The sequence below is a fragment of the Haliotis asinina genome, chromosome 2, assembly GCF_037392515.1.
Source record: "Haliotis asinina isolate JCU_RB_2024 chromosome 2, JCU_Hal_asi_v2, whole genome shotgun sequence".
NCBI lineage: Eukaryota > Metazoa > Mollusca > Gastropoda > Lepetellida > Haliotidae > Haliotis > Haliotis asinina.
In genome coordinates, this window is record NC_090281.1 from 49,416,325 (window position 1) to 49,432,845 (window position 16,521).

Consider the following 16,521-nt stretch of genomic DNA (forward strand, 5'->3'; position numbering starts at 1 on the left):
CCGCCCCGTGCACTCACCACTGCCAAATTCCGTCTCCTCATCGACTGCCTGATGCTTGTGAACACTTGGTTGGGGATTCTGCGTCATTGCTCTTGCAAGGCAACGCCAAGTTCCTGCAAATTCTGAGGTTGGTTCCCAAGACCACGAAGCAGTGAATCCCACATGTGCTCTATTGGATTAAGGTCAGGGGACCTCAATGGCCAGTCCATCACGTTGATTTCAGCGTTTTGAAGGAAATTTCGTGTCAACATCGCGGTATGCGGCCGAGCATTATCATGCTGGAACTGTAGACCTGGGCCATGAGCCGCCATGAAAGGAACGAGTTCAGGGGTGAGCAGTTGGTCGCGGTAAGCAGCAGGTGCGAGGTTTCCACGGATGACCTGAAGTCGGGAACGGTTGTTCCCACAGAAAGCACCCCACACCATGCAACTTACACCCCCGAACCTGTCGACTTCCTATACACAACATTTTGCATACCGTTCACGACGTCGTCCGCGATTCCTGTCTCTCTGGGTCCATCGGAGGTGACGTTGGGCCCACAGCAGACGTTGACGTTGATGAAACGGCGTCAATATTGGCCCACAATATAGACGTCGAGAATGGAGATTGGCAACCTACAACCGATTTCGAATGGTCTGTGAGGACAGTCGACCTCTAAACATCTCGACCCTGGTTCGTGTAGCCAGCAGAAATCTGTCACGTAGGTGACGTAGCACGATTTGACGGTCGCCTGCACGTGACGTCACACGTGGACGACCCGACCTTGGGCGATCAGAGGTGGAGTCAGTTTGTTGTAGACGACCTCGCAAGTCATACACAGTACGACGGCTGCATCCCATTGTTCTTGCGACGTCAATAACTGATTTCCCGCTTGCAACATGCCAACGGCACGTTCACGTTGTACATTTGACAATCGTGGCATTTAAAGTACCGTTAGAACTGTGGTTGAAAAAAATTGGCACAATTCTTGAGGCCAATGCAAACACGTACACATGAAGAAAACTTCGATGCAAAGATCACATGATCGATTGCACGTGCAAACCCTGATTTGGCACTAACGTCATTTGCACGACGAATGGATGGGTTTGAGTGGGTTTTGCTAACGTTTTTCTAGAGTCGGAAGATAGGGATCCCATTTCGGATACACAGATGTCTAGATAATAGAGAAAAATTATTCATTATTTTTTAAAATTACATTTTGTGAAGTTTCTATTTTGACTCAGTATATTACCTATGAAGTGTAATATACATCACAAATATTTTCACTTTCACAAACCCGTCGAACTTTTAAGCTCTGATGACATTGGCGTCACCTTCCGCAGGCAGTTAGCAAGCCATTTTTTTTTTGTGTAAGCGCGATTTTATTCAGATAGTATTGAGGGCTTTTCCAACCCTTTTAGCAGCAATCATGTGAAACCTGGGCTTTTTTCATATTGTTAGCAGATCCGGAAGCTAGAGGCTCAGGTGATTGCTGGAATACACCGTATTCCATTGCACGAGATGCTTTTCGTCATTTGCCATTACTACATCCCTGTATCGGCAACTCCAAATTCTCACATAAGTGATAAACGTGTATGGTAGCCGTTGTATGTTTCCAGGAATCACCTCCTAACAGGTGTGATTTTTGTGCAGGCGTTAACGCTATGGGGACCTGCCACGTTCACGTCTCCACTCAACTGTGATGACTTCGGGTGCGACGACATCAGTTTTGATGGTAAGCGTTCAGGATATCAGAGTATTAGCTCTGTAGAAGTATTCTAGAAATGTGTTCAGAAAACAATTTTTATGAGTAGTCTAACTGACAAACATACGAAGTCCCTACGAGATACACCTTGAGTTTTGAGTGAATAGGAGTCAGGTTACAACGTAAATACAATTTCATGAACTGTTTTAGCTCTGTTCACTTACGCCCCTCGTTATACCACCTTGACGTGTTCATATCACACGTGAGTTTCTATCACCTCTTTAGTAAACTCTTCTGTTCAGGTCACCTGTTCCACTACTCTCCTTAATATACTGCATCTTCTGTTTAGGTCACCTGTTTGAATACGCCTCTCGCCCCCCTGTCATCCCAAAGGTTGACGTTCCCCGTCTCCGCCTGCGGCCGACGCTCAAGAAGAGACTTTACAACATCGCCCACAACATTTTCCGATGTGGATCAATGAAACAAAACAACCAATATACATTGGATTAGAACCGGGTCATTTGTTCTTGTTGTTGTCCCTAGTACCACGTTACAATATGATGATGACCTGGCTGAGTGTATGTCACAGTACCCCAGCAGCGTGGATGGGTGGTCATACTATCAATCACTAATTTCCTGTCCCAGGCAGCCGCGATACTGCTGGAACATATCTGACTGCGGCGTCAAACAACACTCACTCGTATTGTTACTGTATAGTTTTGAAGTTAGATTTGTAAATTGTATTTAGACCTATGGATTATGTACGCTAAGGCATCAGTACATTGTTAAAGATGAAAAAAAATGTCACTTTAATATATTGTAAAGTCATTTTTAAGAATTTATGTTTAACAATATTCTTTATAATGCGACATGAGTAAATGCTTCCTCCGAACTTTTTTCTGATTATTGTGTTTATGATAGACCAGTCCATCCAGGAATGTTATGATGGGGTCTCTTATGTTGATAGATATTGATAATAAGTTTCATCATTGGTGCTAGTGAGGGACAAGCGGATTATTTATTATCTCCTTGGTTATAAATCTGCCTTTATGAAGGCTGAAAATCTACATGAATTTTGTCTTGCGTTCTGTTTTCCATCGTAAGTGTTTCAAATCAACCTACCAGTGAGTTGATCAGTTCCAATACTGTTGTAGTTAATATAATGTATAATGTGTGTGTGTGTGTGTGTGTGTGAGAGAGAGAGAGAGAGAGTGATTAATATTAATTGAAGGACCTAACACACCTATACGCACACGCACGCACGCACACACACATATATATGTGTGTGTGTGTGTGTGTGTGTGTGTGTGTGTGTGTGTGTGTGTGTATTAAAAACATATAGACGACAAAACCGAAGAAAATTTATTAATGTATTAACGATCCTTACTATTATGAGGACTATAACGATCCTTACTATTATGAGGGCTATAACGATCCTTACTATTATGAGGGCTATAAGTCTCCCTACACAGTCTGACCATTAAGGGTTCCGTACTATTCGTGGCATTGTTCAATGTAGTCTACATCTACTCAATGTTCCAACGGACCTGTAAAGATCCGAGTTTGAATTGGTCTTCAACAACCCATGGTTGTCTTCAGGGGCGATTTACAGGATCAGGTGGTCAGGCCCGCTAGCCTGGTTGACACATGTCATCGTATCCTATTGCACAGATCGATGCTCCTACTGTTGATCACTGGTTTGTCTAGTCCACACTCGATTACTTACTTATCCCCATCTATTTACACAAAATACAGTGCGTGTATTTTTCAGCAGAGCTATCGTTCTTGTCAAATTAGCAATCACTAGTTTGTCGCCATATAGCTTTCTCTGAGTGAGGCGTTAAACAGCAAGCAAGACCATCAACATGCTGATCAGAACTAATGAATCGAAAAACGATACTGCAATACGCTAGGCTATCTTAAGTGATAAAAAAAACCACTCCCATTCAGGGAATTGTGAAATGTGATAACAATGCCAAAATGAAATGTGGTACTACAAGGAAATACATAACAATATTTGGAAAGGAACCAACCAAATGTAACGGATATAAAGACAACCATTCTTATTTCGTTTTCTAGCTTCAGAAACGTTCACCAGAAAAATGAAACATACCATTCAAGGGCAGATAACTCTAATATTCCCTAACAGCTGATAGGGATATTGATCGAGTCATTGACAACTCGACTGTTCACGTCCCGGACAGGTAAGAAGACGACATATTCACGAGCAGTATTTTAGTTACAGAACAAGGAGGTAATTAGTCGTATTTTGTTAAAACTCAAATTAAGCAATAACAACACGACAACGAAAACCTTCCGAGTTGCATAACCACCTGTACGTACCATACAAGGATCGCAATTGTCGTCTGCTACTGACGTCTCCAAAGTTTGAATCAATGGAAAATATGGTTGAATGCAACCCTCATCTTTAGTTGCATGCCACTGTATTCAGAAAGATCCCTAGAAAGAGGTGACACTTAATTAGACGATGACCCTATATATTATATTGTATTTAATTTTGGGTCTTTTAGTTGTTTTTGCGAGTTCTCTAGTGATTGCTGTGTAATGGTTTGTGGGCCCTGGTTTGTTAATAATTTTAGGATATATTAATTTATAAGTGTTATTTGGGATTGGGGATCCAGATCCCAATAATTCAGTCGCAAAACATTGGCAATCATCTCCAACGTTAGTCAATATTCACTGTGGAATATTTCAGTAATATCTTGAATCAAATTAAACAAGACTGTTATGCATTCCAGTGTCACTACCTGTTTGTCTTTTGTCAGCATTCACTGTTTGGAAGATGGCACTGTGTAAGACAGCTGGCATGCATGTCCTAAGATGTATGAGATGTCGGCTGCCATTGTTGACGTCAGTCAGGCGAGGAGTTACTAGTCTGGAATATGAGAAGGATCAACACAATGGTGTGACTGTCAACCTTGCCCAGCTTCCATCCAACACAACAGAGAAACAATTCCACACACAACTAAAAGGTACTGAACAGTTCCCCATACAAACTTGAAAGTACCATAGGACTTAAAGATACACCACGGTTGGGTGGTTGTTTGTTTGTTTAACACCATGCCAAGTAGTATCACTGCTATATGGTGACTGTCTGTTAATAATCTAGTCTTGGCCAGACAATCCAGTGATCAACATCATTAGCATCAATTTATACAACTGGGATATGATGACAAGTGTCAACCATATCCGCAAGCCTGAAGGGCACAAAATGTTGTTAGTTTCATATGCATAAATTTTGCTGTCAGGAAAATTCCATGTTATATTAAAGTGGCCACAAAATATAGCTGTTGATGACATGGGCAAGGATGACACGATGCCAAGGCATCAGTTTGTGCATTGTAACATGGACACAGTTGCTTGCCTGTAGTATTGTCAAAATTAAAATCATATTCTTGTTAAAGCGCCTGCTGTCCTGTAACATTACCAACATATTGTTGGAGCATCTTTAGTCCTGGGGTGTTATTGCTATATTATTACATGAAGTGCCTACATACCTGGGTTGTTACTGCTATGTTATTACACAGAGTGCCTACAGACATGGGGTGTTATTGCTATGTTATTACACACAGTGCCTACGGACAGGATGTTGCTGCTGTATTATTTCAAACAGTGGCCTACAGAGCTGGGATGCTCCTGCTATATTATTACACAGAGAACGAATTGTATTTTTTTTCTAAGATGATGTATTTAATAATTTCTAAGCCTAATTTCTATTAATCTATGGCAGAAAACAAACGACGGTGTCTGTGACCTGAATTAAGAATCCTCGCACAGGGCTAACTGATGCGCTGTTCTTTTGACGTGTCAGCCCCCTACATTAAGACAAACGTTACTAGAAAAACAAATGATGAACAGTTTGGTGAAAGTTTATGTTCAGGTTAAATATCTTCTCTAGATCATTTTAATTTCATCTGTGATTCTCTTAAACCATACAAGGCAAAATGACCGTCTCATTTCTGCTACCAACGAAAGTTTAGATCAGTACATTTAGCTGAAGCTGACTAGTCATGCAACATTCCACGATTGCATTGTGGGAATGTAAACATTGCAAACATGAACGTGTCTCTGTAAAGTTTTGAGTTGAACTATGAGGCATTTTATCCTTCTGAAAACATAAACATAATGTTTCCACCGGTGATGTTAGCTGTGTGATGCAGCTGCAAACCGAAAAACGGGAATCAGTTTACTGTGGGAGTCTGTACGAGGGGATGGCAACTGACATCCATTGTGACGTTGGTTACATTGTGACGTAATGCAAAAAAGTTCGATTACGAGGGGGCAGACTGGAATGGCGCAGCGACGTCAACACATTGTGATGTAATGCAAAAAGTGTACATTATGGTGCGATAAAGTATTGTCGGTGCCTTTGATCTTTCACCGAAGCATCTTAGAAATTACTACAGAGTGCCTACAGACTTGGGGTGTTATTGCTATATTATTACACAGAGTGCCTGCAAATCTGGGATGCTCCTGCTATATTATTAGACAGCGTGCCTACAGACCTGGGATGTTACTGCTGTATTACTACACAGAGTGCCTACAGAGCTGGTATGTTACTGCTATGTGACTACACAGAGCGCCTACACAGAGTGCCGTGGGGTGTTATTGCTATATTGTTACACAGAGTGCCTACAGACATGAGGTGTTACTGCTATATTATTACACAGAGTGCCTACAGAGATAGGATGCTCCTGCTGCATCATTACACAGAGTGCCTACAGACTTGGGATGTTACTGCTATGTTACTACACAGAGTGCCCACAGACGTGGGGTGTTACTGCTATATTATTACACAGAGTGCCTGCAGACCTGGGGTGTTATTGCTATATTGTTACACAGAGTGCCTACAGACATGAGGTGTTACTGCTAAATTATTTCACACAGTGCCTACAGAGCTGGGATGCTCCTGCTACATAATTACACAGAGTGCCTACAGACATGAGGTGTTGGTGCTATATTATTACACAGAGTGCCTACAGAGTTGGAATGCTCCTGCTACATTATTACTCAGTGCGCCTGCAGGCCTGTGGTGCTATTGCTATATTATTACACACAGTGTCTACAGACTTTGGGTGCTACTGCTATGTTATTACACGGAAGGGCCTACAGAGCTGGGATGCTCCTGCTGTATTATTACACAAAGAGCCTGCGGACCTTGCTTGTTACTGCTATATTATTACTCACAGTGCCTACAGACCTGGCGTGCTACTGCTGTATTATTACACAGAGTGCCTGCAGGCCTGAGGTGTTATTGCTATATTATTACACACTGTGCCTGCAAATCTGGGATGCTCCTGCTATATTATTAGACAGAGTGCCTACAAACTTGGGGTGTTAATGCTATATTACTACACAGAGTACCTACAGACTTTGGGTGTTGCTGCTATATTATTACACAGAGTGCCTACAGAGCTGGGATGTTACTGCCATATTACTACACAGAGTGCCTACAGAGCTGGGATGTTGTTGCTATGTTACTACACTGAGTGCCTACAGATATGGGATGTTACTGAAATATTATTACACATTATTGCTCTATCATTACACAGAGTGCCTTTGCTATATCATTACACAGAGTGCCTGCAGTCCTGGCAAGCGGAAGATAGGTCAGCAGTATGGCTGCAGGTGCCTCTCACACACAGTCGACTGATTGCTGCTGCAGTAGAACACGGCTTCACATTTCACCATGCAGAGGGGGACAAGGCCATGCTGAAACTGTGGCTCCACCCATCCCAGTCTGACAGAACACCTCGGTTTGCTACCCACCAAATTGGAGCTTCAGGTATCTCCAATAGTACACAGGGATATTCCAAAGGTTGCAGTATTCCAGAAGACCTCATTTTCTCTGTGTGCGTGTGCGTGTGCGTGTGCGTGTGCGTGTGCGTGTGCGCGTGCGCGTGCGCGTGCGCGTGCGCACGCCTTTTAGGAATATTGCACCAATATCACTGCTGGGGACACCAGAAAAGGTTTTGTATAATTTTTCATAATTTCTGGTGACCAGAGTGAAAAAAGACCATGCTTTTTCACTCCATAAGTAAGAATTGTTTTCACATAAAATGTTTTTTGAGTTAGTAGACTTGTAAAAGTTTCAAAAGAAGTACTGTTAAAAGTTTACTTGTTTTATCTATTTTAATCAGGTCTCAACCTCTTATGTAGATATGTGAGTAAAATGGAGAACTTTATATGTTTTTCAAATGGGTTTCTTAGAAATATCATATATCATGTGTGTTAACTCTTTACTTCAGGGTTTGTTGTCAGAGAAGATCTTGAACAGGTGCTAGTCATAAAAGACAAAAACAGCAAAGTAAGTAATAAAAGTTAATATATAAAGAAAAATATTGCACTGCTAGTGATATATTGTGCTCAAAGTATTGCACATGCTGAATCAGTGCTCATGAAATGACTTGAGCAAAGACTTTAACATCAAGGGGAGTCAAATCTTAGGACACTTATGTTCATGGTAATGCTAAAAGGGGCTTGAGTCATTGTCAGTTTTTGTTGCTGCCAATTATTGTTTAATAACAATTAATTAAGAGTATAATTTTCCTTTTCTGAATGATTAATGCAAAAGTAGTTTGATTTGATGTATTAAGTAGACTAATTGATAAATCAAAAATCAGTATATTACTATTTCTTGTTTGGTGCAAGATGTTTAGGCAATAACAGTTCTGTTACACCATTTACTGATATTTGTCAAACAAACAGTTTATGTGGAGCTCGGTAGGTGATAACTCTAATGGGAAAATAGTTCTTTAGGCTGGTTGCCTTTGTTTGACTTCTTGCTACTGTTGAATGTGGACTGGTGTCAAACTTTTACAGTAACATGTTCTCAGAAAGCTTGTAGTAGCCAGCGCAACTACTACTTACATGTTGGTTTTATCCATTTAATTTAATCAATCATAGATGAAGTGTTCAGGCAATCAAAGCAAGTTTTCTTTGTCATTGTGGCTTGTTGTCTAAAACCTAAAACTGAAAAATAAACATGCTGAAATGTGTCATCATAGTTTTTTTTTTCCATTTTGAAACTTTTATGTTAAATTGTACTTAGTTCAAGTGAAGTGGTAAGTCAAGTTAATTTTATTTGAGACAGGAAGAACAGTCTTTAACTGTTAACTCAAATCTTATGTGTTTGAAAGTGGCATTCAGAAGTTATACATCTAATACAGAGACAGTGGGAATGTTCACACAGGTAATACCAGTAGTTAATAAATCTTGACTAAGACGGGCACTAGATTATATATAGATTATGGTTTGTTGTGCAAGGTGATGACTAGGATTGATTGGTTAGACGGCGTGACTGATACTTTTTGATGCATTGTATTCCAATCATATGCATTGATGCTCATTGCATCTATCACTGGATTGTCAGGCCTTGACATGGTAAGTGTGACCACAATATACAGACTGCCACCACATAGCTGGAAATATATAAACAACATTCAAAGTCCTACTGAAAACGTTGATTTGCTGGTTTGCGGTCTATGGTTGCACTCAGCAATATTCCAGTTATACAGTGGTGGTCTGTAATTAACCAAATGTGGACCAGACATTCCAGTGAGTAACATCATGAGCACTGATCTATGTCATTAGGACACAAAGACATGTGCAACCATGTCAGCAAGCCTGGCCACCCAATCCCATTTGTTGCCTCTTACAACAAGCATTGGTGACTAAAGACCTGTTCTAACTAAGATCTTTGTGTGGAAAACAGCAAGGATCTAGGATAAGGTCAAAATGAGTGAAGCTCCAGTAAAATAAGTCTAATGCCTGTTTTTCCTTGTGATTTTCTGACCCTGTTGCTCTTTTCAGTTCAATTTGTGGAAATTCCCTGGCGGGTTGTCAGATCTAGGAGAGGATATAGGTAGGTACATTATTCACTCTAGGGTGAGGTTATAGGGAGGTACATATTCACTCTACTGTGAGGATATAGGTAGGTACATATTCACTCTAGGGTGAGGATATAGGTGGGTACATTATTCGCTCTAGGGTGAGGATATAGGTGGGTACATTATTGACTTGAGGGGGAGGATATCAGTAAGTACATTATTCACTCTAGGATGAGGATATAGGTAGGTACATTATTCACTCTAGGGTGAGGTTATAGGGAGGTACATATTCACTCTACTGTGAGGATATAGGTAGGTACATATTCACTCTAGGGTGAGGATATAGGTGGGTACATTATTTGCTCTAGGGTGAGGATATAGGTGGGGAGGATATCAGTAAGTACATTATTCACTCTAGGATGAGGATATAGGTAGGTACATTATTCACTCTAGGGTGAGGTTATAGGGAGGTACATATTCACTCTACTGTGAGGATATAGGTAGGTACATATTCACTCTAGGGTGAGGATATAGGTGGGTACATTATTTGCTCTAGGGTGAGGATATAGGTGGGGAGGATATCAGTAAGTACATTATTCACTCTAGGATGAGGATATAGGTAGGTACATTATTCACTCTAGGGTGAGGTTATAGGGAGGTACATATTCACTCTACTGTGAGGATATAGGTAGGTACATATTCACTCTAGGGTGAGGATATAGGTGGGTACATTATTCACTCTAGTGGGGAAATTGGTAGGCACATTCTTGACTTGAGGGGGAGGATATCAGTAATTACATTATCCACTTTAGAGGAGGAAACAGATATGTACATCATTTACTCTAGGGGAGAATACATTCAGGTACAATATTCACCCTAGGGGAGGATATAGGTACGTACAGCATTTAGTCTAGGGTGAGGATATAGGTAGGTACATTATTCACTCTAGGGAAGTATATAGGAAAGTACATTATTCACTCTAGGGGAGTATATAGGAAAGTACATTATTCACTCTAGGGGAGGAACTGTGTAGGAGAAACCACGACTACAAGGGTTTCCGACTCTCAGGGTTCACAATCTCTTGTAAACCTTAGTGGGAGTCTTTATCTGCGGAATGCATATGCTCTGCACACGCTACCCTTGAGAGAGAATGGGTTGCCGGTTTGAAACCAGGTATATTGGAACTTTCTGATAATGTGATATTTTACTAACAGTGATAGCAAGACAAAGTTATTTCAAAACCTAGACTTAGAAATTGTCAGTGCAAAGTCACATTTCAGGGATTTCAATACACTTCCCATGGATTTACAATTCACATCCCGGAGATTTACAATACACAGCCCAGGGATTTACAAAACACAGCCCGGGGATTTACAATACACATCTCTGATTATTTGGTGTAACCATGTGATACAATCTTGAAACGACTGTCTGAGACGACTGTTATACATGGTCCAGGCTGACAAAGGCAGGTGCATTATTCACTCTGGGGAGTGTGAATTCACTGTGTACACATTTACTTGACTGACTTTCACTGCTTAATTTAAGTAAGCTATCTTATACACTGAATTGTGTGCACACTCAATTTAAACATTATTAAACATTTTTATAGCAGTTTTAAGTTTGTCAGAATATATTCCACTCATTTTAAAAATCAAGTTGAGAGGCATTTTGTTTACATATAGTCAGTAGTGATATTCCAAATAAAATAAAAAGGTATTTTTTCCATATAACATGGTTGTATGGTAAACATGTGTGTATCCTTATCCCTTGGAGTGTATGGTCTCATGTACCCCTCATTGTAGCAGTGTGATCATGTGCCTGCCGGCTTGGTTAACACTGCTACAAAGAGGAGTACATCAAAATGTGTTACCCTTGAGGAAAGCATACAACTTATTATTAAAACTTTTTTTATGAATTAGCCAAGTCTCAAAATGTGAAATGTGACAAAGAAGAAAATGCTAACTGTATATATTCGGCCCACAGAACATAAGCAAAATGTTACAAAACTTATTTACAATTTGCTGTCAATATGAGTTAATTATTTGATATAACTATGATTAAAACCATTCTTGTTTTCATCTCTAACATTTCAGAGTACAGTGAATTACCCAACACACACTCGAATTATGACAAATGTGTACCATCCAACACTCACACTCCTCCGTCACTGACTCAAATGCACAGTTTTGGGAAACTTTGAAAATTAAAATCAAACATAATATTTTATATAAATCACTAAACTTTCAGTGTTAGAAACAGTAATCCTTACATTCTTTATTTCATGCCATTCAATTTTGATTAGTGATGCTGGTCTATGAAGCATGCATAAAATCTGCAAAATTTGCCATGGTCTTGTTCAGCCTCACTGACGTTTGTGGTGTTGTGCCAGTATATCAAGGGTTTACTGTCAGTGTTCTCAAATGAGTCTGGAGATAAAAGACCCCAAAAAGATGTTACAATAAAAATACTGTTATTTATGTGAAAGAATCTCATGTTAGAGGCAGGAGCACATAGCTCATCTGCGCAGTCATGCTACAAACATATGTCTGAAAACAACATATATAATTTTCATTGAGATGGATCATGTTTTAATGAATTTTAAAAAGGATAAATATTTCTACAAATATTTGCAAATTTTATAGAGATGGTGGAGTAGCTTAGGGCTTGAAACATTTGTTTGTCACACTGAAGACCCAGGTTCGATTCCTGACATGCGTACAATGTGTGAAAATCTGATGTTCTCTGCCATGATATTGATGGAATATTGCTGTAAGCAGAGTGAAACCCAACTCACTCACTCAATACAACTTTCTTAATACTCAGTCAGTAATTCATGCTTATGCTTCAAAAATGAGTGTTAATGCAGAAAATGCAGAATGTGAAGCAGAAATTCACTTGACACTGTAGCTGTTAACGTTATGTAGGGTGGTCAAGAAGTTGTCAAAGAAGGGTTCCATGTTTAATTTTGCTGGTGGTTTGCAAATCCACCACACTGAAAAGTAGAAAAAGAAAACCAAAAAAACAAAATAAAATACCATTCTTGGCAATATTAAATTGAGATAAAGAATGAGATAATGTTAAATATCATTGTAAATGGTTTCTTTGAAAGAGGATTCACTGCTAAAAACAAATACATAGTGCTTGAAATAATACCGATCCAAATGAGCCATGTCCTTATCTATTCTTGTAGTCTGATAGAAGTAAAAATTGTGACATCCATGTGCCTTCTGAGTGCACTTACAGTGTTCACGAATAGTGTCTGACCCTCTGACAAATCTGGCAGATTTGCCAACGGTCAGACAAAAGTCCCCAACCTGCTGGCCCCAGTGTCTGACTGAATATGTCACAATAACTTTTGTCTGAAGTTGTTATTTGTGGCATGTAATACTTGTTCACTGTTTCTAAATTTATGTTTATAATGTTTGTCATTATATAATGTTAATAATTTCAAAACCAATAATGAGAAATGTGAAATCTGAAGTGTGTGTTTAATTTTATCCTGTGGGTCCTGTGAATTTTCACTGGGTCAGACAGACATCTGAAAGGATCCAATGTCCTGTGACTGTGAAACACCATTCGTTAACACTGCACTTAAGTGGCATAGATTTAGGAAACTGATAACGATGATTTGCTAAACTCTTATTTCAAGCACTGATATGCTCAAATGGAGACAAAATGTACATTGTAAAGGTATACATGTAACTGAAATTTGTAAACAAATCCCCATATCAAAATTTCAGAATTTTTAGGATTGACTGGCTCAGTAATTGTCTTGTTGCGAATGTAACCTGTAATCCACTGCCATTGTGTGTGACCTGTACAATAAAAATCAGGACAATATTCACAGAACCTTTTGAATTTCTTCATTTCATTCATTCACTCTTTGTCCTCACAAATGGACTCCCTCCATTGAGCCATGTTTCTATTAATCACACAGCACCTAAATGCCATTGTCATATGCCCTATAAAAATACCACAGCATTTGAAAAGAATTCAATGACTCCATCTTCACCCATAGCAGAAACACTGTTACTTTGTCCATTCTTCATTGACAGCGTAAGTCCCCAAATCCCTGTCTACTGCTTCAACTATTATTTAATGATGATAAATAGTTCCTAATCAAACCTCTTTGTGACTTCAAAGGTGTGAGTAGAACTCCACAGCTCAGCCTAGCCACTCAGACATTTCAAGTAGAGAATTAGTATAGATAATTTCCAATCTACAATAGACGCATGTAAGACAGGGAACTCTCCTCTTTGATGTACAAAGCGTTGAAGGCATTTTGGGTACCACAAGGACCAGGTCAATGTTGGGGTAACATAGTCCTTGTTTTGACGTACGTGTTCGTCTCAAGTCTTGTTAGTTGCGGGTGTATCGGAAGATAATTCGTACCTCTTAAACAGGATAGAGGGAGATAATCATCCACTTAAACTAAGCTTTTGTTTCAACCAGTGAGTGAAGGAAAGTTATGTATTGGCTGTCTTGCATTATTCACAATTGACATTCAAGCAAAAATCAATTCTTTTTGTCCTTAGAGGGACATTTTTTGTGATGTTTATGACAGCTGTTAGCTTACAGATTTGAGTTTTGGTTTGTTTTTTTCGTAAGATCTACATTTCTAGAATGTAATGTGGTACATATGTCCCTGAACTGAGATGACCTGCAAATGTATATAACATGCTGTGATATAGCCAGTATGCCTTTTTCTCTAATTTTTTCTGCTTACTTTTTCAAGGAACTTACAGATCAGGTGCTTATTAGGGTTGTAGGAAAAAAGTCCTCGGTACAAAAATCCTTTTGTGATAATAAGTGATTTAGTTATATCTATTTGACAAACTTGATTTTAAATGCCTGGTGCTTGTTAGAGACATGGCACTTATTGCACTTACTGGATGTACCATAATGAACTGTTAGTGAGCATTACATACAAGTACCCAGTGCTTATTTCTTAAACAGCTGCTTTGCCCCAATACTTATTTGAGACCCTCGCTTATCAGAGGAAATATGGTACTGCTGAATACAGCATTAAACAAACCTCACTTACTCACTCATCTCTTCATACAGGCAAAAGATTAACTTGACAATTGCTATAAGACTCTGGACACACAACAGTTTGTAATGAATACCAAACCACACCAGCAGATATTATAATGGTTAATGAATTGTTAAATAGATCCAAATAAACATGTGCACACTTAATTAAACAAAAGTGTGTTCAGTGCTTTCAAAAAAGTGCACCTTGCTGCTCAATATATGATTATCTGCTGGCACGATCATCTGTCTGAGAATGGTAATGACAAATCATCTCAGTTAACAAATATTGCTTATCCAACATTTTTGTGTTTAAAAGTGAAATATGCAATGACAGTTTATCTTTTCTGATGATATCCAACTAAATATCAGACATCCTTACCAGGGTTTAACATATTCTGTTAAATAAACTACACATTGAATTGTTTGGATAAGGCTAATACAGGCAGTTTTTCTGTAAGGCAAAAGAGATTTACATTCTTTTTGAAAGATAAGCTTTGCAGTAGATATGAAGCTGTTTTTTATGCTTATGGCTTCGTCATAATATGCTCAGTTAAGTGAGGTAGAACATTTCTCAGCGTATACAAGATCTCAATGATTGGCAGACAGCAGTAAAGCATACTGCACACCTTGTAGAAGTGCAGGGTATGAATGTCTGTTTCACTAAGTGGCAGCTGACTACACAAGTGGCAGGTCAGGATTAGAAACTTATGTTAATTGTATACATGCTTGACAGATTTGTCTGTACTGTGAATGGAGATCCATTAATGAGGAACTATTTGAAATATTATGTTTGTAACAGGGAAAAAATGAATGAACATGCTACTTTTGTCACCTAACTCCATATAGATAGACTATTTATCTTAATCTATCATGCTGTCACCCTTAATTTGCTCCACCCATTAATTTAAAAAATGATCTGTTTAGCAATGAAATTGTTTCATGTCTGTGATAAACTAGTAACAGATGTTACATGTCTTGAACAGAAACAAGACTAATTATTCAGAAAACATATGTACATTTGTTAACTATATATAGTACAAGCAGTCAAAAAATGTTACAGGGAATGCAAAACATATTTACAATAATGAAGTATATATTTACTGAGGTAAAACAGTTGTTTAACTTGTTCTGAAGTGTTTCCATTGAAGTTTTTCGTAAACATTTTTTTCATGAAAATAGTATTTAAGATTGATCGAGAATTTATAGTATCTATATAGTGAAATAGACTACTTACTTGATGTGTTTGTGCAAAATATGTAGTGAAATGTAGACAATGATTTTTGGATGCGCCTAGCATTCGAAATTAATGTTGGTCCTTTGGCCCAAAGCCAACTGAAAACCACGTGGACCCAGACGTTTTGTTTTTGCTCAGCGTTTGCAGCTTTTCAGGGTAAGGGCAAACACTGAATGCACAAGTTAAATGTTCACCTCATTCAGCACTGACAGTCTGTCTTACAGTCCCTAAGCACATTATTGTCCCTATTGCCTATCCCTCCCTGCAGTGCTGAAGCTCTAAAAGACGCAAGTCTGGATTTCTTGAGTTCTGAATCTCACATCTGACAGGGGCTCCTTTTCAGTGTAAATGGGTTTATTTGTTACTATCAAATTTACTAATATTCATAGATGAAGCATTAGTCTGAACCACTGAGAATCCCCTTTCACAGAAAAGTGACCAGCTGAGTGAATGATAGCAATGGTCACTTGATCAAAGTGACAAGATATATACAATAAACAAGCCAGCTCCATGATAAGACTAATACAGCGAGATTTATGGAAAGATGATTCCTTCATAATAAAGATACTGTGCTAACAATATGATTGCATTAGTTAGAAAGCCCGCTTTGTGTGGTTGAAACTTTCTCCAGTATTGTAGTCATAGGAGTTAAGTGTGACATTTGTGATAATAACCCAATTTGAAGGAGGCCATGTCGAAGCTAAGATCCTCAGACT

At 39.0% G+C, this 16,521-nt stretch overlaps 1 protein-coding gene across 2 annotated transcripts in view; it reads left to right on the forward strand.

The window, feature by feature from the left end:
• Positions 1-3,804: 3,804 nt before the first annotated feature.
• Positions 3,805-16,521, forward strand: part of LOC137272618 (nucleoside diphosphate-linked moiety X motif 6-like) — a 42,654-nt gene continuing 29,937 nt past the window's right edge. The window contains exons 1-5 of one of the 2 annotated variants that reach the window (XM_067805011.1): positions 3,805-3,888; positions 4,471-4,677; positions 7,284-7,490; positions 7,954-8,012; positions 9,518-9,569. In XM_067805011.1, coding sequence (XP_067661112.1) covers positions 4,488-4,677; positions 7,284-7,490; positions 7,954-8,012; positions 9,518-9,569 — 508 coding nt within the window. In that variant the 5' untranslated portion in view covers positions 3,805-3,888; positions 4,471-4,487. Of the gene's footprint in view, positions 3,939-4,470; positions 4,678-7,283; positions 7,491-7,953; positions 8,013-9,517; positions 9,570-16,521 lie in introns of both variants that reach the window. The other variant, XM_067805012.1, reaches the window with a different exon arrangement.